This window comes from Pristiophorus japonicus, chromosome 15 (assembly GCF_044704955.1).
Source record: "Pristiophorus japonicus isolate sPriJap1 chromosome 15, sPriJap1.hap1, whole genome shotgun sequence".
NCBI lineage: Eukaryota > Metazoa > Chordata > Chondrichthyes > Pristiophoridae > Pristiophorus > Pristiophorus japonicus.
In genome coordinates this window covers 4,934,829-4,943,050 of record NC_091991.1, presented here as the reverse complement: position 1 = coordinate 4,943,050, position 8,222 = coordinate 4,934,829, and the positions used below count along the sequence as shown (strand labels likewise).

The 8,222-nt window shown below is 47.6% G+C and overlaps 1 protein-coding gene across 9 annotated transcripts in view; it reads right to left on the bottom strand.

Annotated features, from left to right (window-relative positions):
- The window catches only part of cep290 (centrosomal protein 290), a 158,007-nt gene that overhangs the window by 8,755 nt on the left and 141,030 nt on the right, over window positions 1–8,222 (bottom strand). For 7 of the 9 annotated variants that reach the window (XM_070900076.1, XM_070900077.1, XM_070900079.1 and 4 more), the window contains 2 exons: window positions 4,819–4,922; window positions 2,004–2,113 (listed from right to left, as the gene is read on the bottom strand). In XM_070900076.1, coding sequence (XP_070756177.1) covers window positions 2,004–2,113; window positions 4,819–4,922 — 214 coding nt within the window. Of the gene's footprint in view, window positions 1–2,003; window positions 2,114–4,818; window positions 4,923–8,222 lie in introns of those variants that run through there. The other 2 variants (XM_070900085.1, XM_070900084.1) reach the window with 2 other exon arrangements.

Sequence of the window (8,222 nt, the reverse complement as noted above, 5' to 3'; positions counted from 1 at the left end):
TCAAGGCGGCAGCTCACCACCACCTTCTCAAGGGCAATTAGGATGGGCAATAAATGCCGGCCCTGCCAGTGATGCCCACATCCCTTGGTCTAATATGAGTTTCGATTCAATCTGGTTGCATTCAAGCTTCTATCCGCTTTCTCCATCCTTCTCAGGGCAACTAAGGGGGGGCAATAAATGTGTTACCTTGAGCACAAAAAAAATCTAGTCTGACACTCCAGTGCAGTACTGAGGGAGTGCTGCACTGTCGGAGGTGCCATCTTTCGGATCAGACGTTAAACCGAGGCCCCATCTGCTCTCTCAGGTGGACGTAAAAGATCCCATGGCACTATTTCTAAGAGCAGTGGAGTTATGCCCGGTGTCCTGGCCAATATTTATCCCTCAATCAACATAACAAAAAAACAGATTATCTGGTCATTATCATAATGCTGTTTGTGGGAGCTTGCTGTGCGCAAATTAGCTGCCGCGTTTCCCACATTACAACAGTGACTACACTTCAAAAAGTACTTTATTGACTGTAAAGCACTTTGAGACGTCCAGTGGTCGTGAAAGGCGCTATATAAATCCAAGTCTTTCTTTTACCTTGCCTGCTACATCCCAGAAGAAATAAAAAGAAACACTGGTTGTGCTATTTCACACATCCGATAAGTAGCAGTATGTCTAGGCAATAATCAGAAAGACTTGCACAGATATGGTAGCATTTAGTGGGAAGATACAAATTCTGTGCCTCTCTCCTAAAATGAGAACATTCTGACTTGAATCATTCATCAGCTTTAAGTCACTTTATAAGGTTCTGCAATGGGAGCAATACTCCTCAGTTTAAAAAAAACTCAATCTTCGATGACGAGATGGATTGTTTAGATGTTGAGGTTGCTTTGTACATCTATAGTGCATAAATCCAGAATCATCGCAGGCAATTTAATTTGCACAGTGGTTGTAACCGCGGATCGGGATGAATAATATACCCCATCGGGAACAACTTCCCATCAGTGACGTTCACATCCAAACGCACATCATGCTTGTAAAACAATCATAGAAAGGTATGGCACAGAAGGAGGCCATTCAGCCCATCGTGTCTGTGCCGGCTTTTTGAAAGAGCGATCCGATTAGTCCCGTTCCCACCCCCCCCGCTCCCCACCCCTCCCTCCCTTCCTGCCCTCTTTCCCCATTGCCCTGCAATTGTTTTTCCTTTTTAGGTATTTAGCCCATTCCCTTCAGAAAGTCACTATTGAATCTGCTTTGGGCAGCGCGTTCCAGATCACAACAACTCGCTGAGTAAGATAAACAGCTTGCTGCTGTCGAGGCTAATCACCATCATCATAGGCAGTCCCTCGAAACGAGGATGCCTGTGGGTGGATTTTTTTAACATGTGGTGGCCGTTGTACACCAGCCACCACACGGGGCTTGACAGAGCGAGGTCTTGGTCCAGTGGCAAGGGTTAACCAGGACGACTAGAGACCAGCTCTGCTGCACGGACCCAGTGCACGCACATATCGCAGTGTGGGCTGGGCCCGTGCTGCCCCTGGGCCCCTAACTCACGCCTCTCCTGGGCCCCGATCACATCCCTCCACAGTCTCTCGCCGCTCCTTCGCCCCAACCTCGCCGCTCCTGCTGTACCTGCCCACGCTCCAGTCACCGACCTGGACCTTGATGACATCACTCTTTGCTGCCGTTGCCCTCCTGCACCAGCTCGTGCTGCTCTTTGCCGTGGTACACCGCCACGCTGCCCATGGTCACCGCTCGCCGCTCCTTTTATGGACCCGACCTGCCGCTGATGGTCTCTCACAGGTCGGGCTAATGCCGGATTAACAACAGCGCACACGGGAATGTAGCAGAAGTTTGTCCCTTGTATGTGAACTTTGCCAATCTGTAGATCTACCCAAATCCTGCCATGTGTGGCTGTTTGAAAAACAAGAGCAGTCCCACACCTATGATTTGAGACGTTCCAGCCATGAATCTCACACACGGCGTAAAGTATTGCTGAGCCGGGCAAGTCTGCTTACCTGCAGTCGTTGTTTCTCCAAGTCTGATGCCTTGAGTTGTGTTTCTAACTCCACCAGTTCTCCCATCCGTTGGTCCTCTATTTGCCCTCTGTATAACACGTCCTCACAAGCTGCAACAGGGATGCACACCAAACATCACATCACTATTTTTCATAGAAAAATTATTATTTTGTGACAAAAAGGATATTGGCCTTTTCGACTTGTATCATGTCTGAGGTTGTTACTTTATTCTAATTTGTAAAGGGTTAATATCTTTGCTGGAGCAACAGTCAAAAGGGCAAATCTTGTTAATGGCATTAATTCCTGGACCATTATAAATGTGCTCGTTAGTTAACGCGTTCTGTCTGTAAAACACAAATACACAATCACCAGGACCAGCCTTGTTGATGGCTTTACACAAAGGCCCTGTCTTTAAGGCCAGATTTGTTGATGGCCTTACGGAGTCGACTATTGTAACTGTTCACCAGTCAATGCTTTCTGTCTGAGAGACATGGTCGCAAAGGCCGGAGGAGATGGGACCAGATCATGAGATGGGAACACGATAATTCAATCATCAACGGAATAAGGCGAAATCCAGACAACCATCAACGAGGAATGTGACGATTGTATAGTGGAGAAAGGTACAAGAAAGTTAACTTCCAGACCCCTCATCACACGAAGGGGACAACTTCAAGGGAGGAAGAGAGGGTGACCTGTGGAGCATCCCACGTCAGCATGTTGTCCTTGGTTGTATGGGAAGTAAAACCTGTGTTCTAACCAAGTCATTACTGTCCAAGTGTGTATAATGTATGGGGTGTGTGTTTAATAAACTTCTGGTTTTACTAAAGTGAGTAACCTTGTCGGCACCATTTATGCCAGTCGAATCTAAGTAAATAAGGGCATTTAAAATTCCTTACATGGCTTCCATTCTATTGCCCTCGACCCTGAAACAGAGTCAGTGTTGGCTGACTGAGCTCTATGCTTGTTAATCCATGTATGAATTAGATTGTGAGTGTGAATGGCTAATTCTAGGCTTCCCACAGGCTGTTTCTGCCGCATTGGAAGGTGGCTCCAAGATGTAGTTGGACAGGGAGGGGGGGCGGGGAGGGGCAGCTGGAGGCCGAGATTCCATCCACGCCCCGCCACCCCCTCCAGAATTAAAATGGTCTTGTCTAAACTGGGGTGGATTCCTGGATGAGCCGAGTTAGTTTCCCCGGGGGTGAGAATGGGACTCATGCCCTCTTAATTCCCTACATTACAACACTTCGAAAGTACTTCATTGGCTATAAAGCACTTTGGGACATCCTGAGGTGTGAAAGGCGCTATAGAAATGCAAGTCTTTCTTCAAATCCAGCAATTTTGGGCCATACTCTGGGATCAGCAGGGGTGATGTTTGAGCCGAGTCTGGTACAAGCACGGAAAGGGAGAATTTTGATTAAAAGTCTGAGCTGTAATAAGGAAGGAAAATTTCCCGAGTCAGCTTCCTGGATCCGGGATCCCGCGGTAGAGGTCTCTATCCCATTTCCTTACATTCATGTTCCGGAACGCCCAATAATGGGTGGATTCAAAGGGAAAAGCATGGTTTATGTTGGATGGGGACAACTAAAATGGTATGTCATCGTTTATTAGAGGAAAAGATTTCCGCAGGGTCATTGGCCTTTTCTTCCTTCCCTCACCCCACGTTTCCTTGCCCTGTCTTCACTTAGTCACACACCTCCTATGTCTGGGCCTGTTTGACTGTGCCATGTTTTTATATGCATCCTACTAAACCATGTGAACAGTTTTTTGTGCTAAGTTGATGCCTGGTTAGGTGAATATGTAGAAAACCTTGGTCTGATTATGTAATTGTTCAGTAAAGACTTGCAGCACTGCGTTATGTATTTGCTTCATGGGCTCTTTACTTAAGAATTCATAGCAACACATTGCTATTAAGAACTACTAACAAAGGTATAACAATTACACTACACATTACCAGTTCATTCACCAGGCTCACAACTGCATACCTCATCGTGGATGACCTAGACCCAACGGACTGTGGTTTTAACCGAGTTTTGTGAACATCACGTGACTGGCTAAGCCGCTCACAATGCAACAGCTCTACAACTATTTTTGTTGAAACTATAAATCAAGTGCCTCCTTATTAAAGGGGCACTAAAACCGACAAATCGACACCGCATGCTCCATCTCTAGGGACACCCTGGCTCGAATGTATCCACGGAAGAGGAGGCAGGCAGTCGGGCTGAACACCCCCTCGATCGCCCGCACCAGCTGATGGCCACCTTGGCTGGGCAACAGCTCTACAACTATTTTAGTTGAAGACAATAATCAAGTGCCCCTTGATTAAAAGGGGGCGCACACTCCAAAAACTTTTCAGGTACCCCCTTGTTTTTTTATTTTTTGTGTTTTTTTCCCCTGAGGGCACCAAAACAGAAATTATACAATTGCCCTCTGGCTAAAAAGGGGGGGGGGGCACTAAAACCAACAAACAGACAAATTAAACATTAAACAATGGCAATCAAATTAAAATTTGGTTGCCGGGGGTGATGATGCACTCCAGTCCCTCCGGCGCCCACCTCTCACGGAAGGCCGCGAGCGTACCGGTGGACACCGCGTGCTCCATCTCCAGGGACACCCTGGCTCGGATGTAACCACGGAAGAGAGGCGGGCAGTCGGGCTGAACGACCCCCTCGACCGCCCGCTGCCTGGACCGGCTGATGGCCCTCTTGGCCGTGCCCAGGGCAACAGCTCTACAAACCTGTGAGCCTACGGACAGGTGCAGACATTACACACGGTATAGTCTAGATAAGGAAGACTTGAATGCTATTAAAAGGGTTACCCGATCCACTGCTGCCTTCTGTAGCTGCTCCCGTTTGCCTCCTGCAGACCTCTAGATGGTGGAGAAGTTCGGCTTTTTCTTTTTCCAAACGGTCATTTGTCAGTCTTCCAGTTGATTGAATGAAAGGAGAGGATTAGAATTTACATCTGCACCACTCCACCAAATCTTTAAATCTAGAACTAGGGCCATAGTTTCACAATAAGGGGTCACCCATTTAAAACGGAAATGAGGAGAAATGTCTTCTCTCAGAGGGTCGTCAATCTGTGGAATTCTCTGCCCCAGAGAGCTAGGAGGCTGGGTCATTGAATATATTTAAGGTGGAGATAGACAGATTTTTGAATGTTAAGGGAGTCAAAGGTTATGGGGAGTGGGCAGGGAAGTGGAGTTGAGCCCAAGATCAAATCAGCCATGATCTTATTGAATGGCGGAGCAGGCTCAAGGGGCCAAATGGCCGACTCCTGCTCCTATTTCTTATGAATTCTATTAATTATTGTGTTTTTATTATGGCTTGTATGAGCAATGTATTTCACAGCAGTAAACATGGAAAAAATAAATGTTGCTCCAGTGCCGGGGGCTCAATGCAAACTTGAACAGCTCTCGTCACTGGCGGGTGTAGAAATCAGATTTAGACAACAAGATACTGGCTAAAAAAATAACGATAATCACTCCACTCCGAAATGAGAAGGCCGTGATCCTTACCAATGGATCCATTACAGACCCAATCCACATCCAGACCGGGGTCAAGCAGGCTGTATCATCGCCCCAACCCTCTTCTCAATCTTCCTCGCTGCCATGCTCCACCTCACAGTTGACAAACTCCCCGCTGGAGTGGAACTAAACTACAGAACCAGTGGGAACTTGTACAACCTCCGCCGTCTCCAGGCCAGATCCAAGAACACCCCAACCTCTGTCGTCGAGCTACAGTACGTGGACGACGCCTGCGTCCGCGCACATACAGAGGCTGAACTCCAGGACATAGTCGACGTATTTACTGAGGCGTACGAAAGCATAGGCCTTACGCTAAACATGCGCAAGACAAAGGTCCTCCACCAGCCTGCTCGCCGAACAGCACTGCCACCCAGTCATCAAGATCCACGGCACGGCCAGAACAATGTGGACCACTTCCCATATCTCAGGAGCCTCCTATCAACAAGAGCAGGCATCGATGATGAGATCTAACACCGCCTCCAGTGCAACCTTCGACCGCCTGAGGAAGTGTGTTTGAAGACCAGACCCTCAAAACTGCCATCAAGCTCATGGTCTACAGGGCTGTAGTAATACCTGCCCTCCTGTATGGCTCAGAAATATGGACCATGTACAGCAGACACCTCAAGTCGCTGGAGAAATACCACCAACAATGTCTCTGCAAGATCCTACAAATCCCCTCGAAGGACAGATGCACCAACATTAGCGTCCTCAACCAGGCCAACATCCCCAGCATTGAAGCACTGACCACACTTGATCAGCTCCGCTGGGCAGGCCACATAGTTCACATGCCTGACACGAGACTCCCAAAGCAAGCGCTCTACTCGGAACTCCTTCACGGCAAACGAGCCAAAGGTGGGCAGCGGAAACGTTACAAGGACACTCTCAAAGCCTTGCTGATAAAGTGCAACATCCCCACTGACACCTGGGAGTCCCCGGCCAAAGACCGCCCTAAGTGGAGGAAGTGCATCCGGGAGGGCGCTGAGCACCTCGAGTCTCATCGCCGAGAGCATGCAGAAATCAAGCGCAGACAGCGGAAAGAGCGTGCGGCAAACCTGTCCCACCCACCCTTTCCTTCAACCACTGTCTGTCCCACCTGTGACAGAGACTGTGGTTCTCGTATTGGACTGTTCAGCCACCTAAGAACGCATGTTAAGAGTGGAAGTAAGTCTTTCTCGATTCCGAGGGACTGCTTATGATGATGATGACTCCTCCAGGATAATGTCAACAGCAAAATCCAGACCATATTTGTCTCTATTCATTTCGCTTTAGAACAACGATTTAAAGCAAATGCCAAAAGGATCTGCAACTAATTTTATTAGTACCAATACTCGATGAAGTAAAAAACATAATATTATGCCTCTTTCTCCCTGCATTGACCATAGATAGTAAATTCGAGATTTAAGATTGGTGGACTTTGGTGCTGTGCTAACCCATTTAAAATTAATTAAAAAATCGGCCATTGGAAAGCATAGGCCTAAGCTTTTATACAGCGTTTTCCATAACCGCAGGACGTCCCATAGCGTTTTACAGCCGATTAAGTACTTTTTAAAGTGTAGTCACTGTTGCAATGTAGGAAATGCAGCAACCAATTTGCGCAGAGCAAGCTCCCACAAACCAGCTATGACCAGATAATCTATTTTAGTGATAACATCACTCCATCACTGGCGGGTGTGCCTTCAGTTGCCTTGGCCCTAAGCTCTGGAATACCCTCCCCAAACCTTTCCTCCTTTAAGACTCTCATTAAAACCTTCCCCTTTGACCAAGCTTTTGTCTGCGTATTTGGCTCGGTATCAAATCTTTGTTTGACTGCGCTCCTGTGAAACGGCTTGGGATCTTTTACTGCGTTAAAGGTGCTATATAAATGCAAATTGCTGTTGTCACACAGAGAAGTCGTCTAGCTGGCCGACGAGGGAAATAGACCACAATTCACAATGGTACAGCTGTAGGGGTGTCCTTTGGAGGTTTATAGTGAAACACGTTTTGTTGGGAGATTTATGCCACATCTCGCTATTCCAAACCACAGCTTGCTGCCGACTCGATGTATAAAATGGGGAAAATACTCCAAAGTATCAACACCCTCAGCTTGATAAACACACACAAAAAAAATCTAACTATTCCTCCAACCCCCCCAAAAATGTTTTGATGGGATCCGTCCCCCTGTACTGACTTTGCCTGTGCTGCTTTATCATTCTTTGACTTAGCTTGGTACTGAAAGTAGATCATTGCTAACTGACGCAATCGATGAGCAATGTCTATTCTTGCATCAAGCAGGCATCCCTCACACTCAGGCATCACACCTTGGTTCAGATGCCAAATAACCTATAAAGTGATAACACCAGCCACTGATCTGCAGCCTGAAATTTACAAGGAGCTTCAGCCGGGGCTCAGTGGGCAGCACTCTCGCCTCTCGGTCAGAAGGTTGTGGGTTCGAGAGCCACTCCGGAGACTTGAGCACAAAAATCTAGGCAGACACTCCCAGTGCAGTGCTGAGGGAGGGCTGCACTGTCGGAGGTGCCGCCTTTCGGATGAGACGTTAAACCGAGGCCCCGTCTGCTCTCTCAGGTGGATGTAGTGCTATTTTGAAGAAGAGCAGGGGAGTTCTCCCCGGTGTCCTGGGGCCAATATTTATCCCTCAATCAACATCACTAAAACAGATTATCTGGTCATTATCATACTGCTGTTTGTGGGAGCTTGCT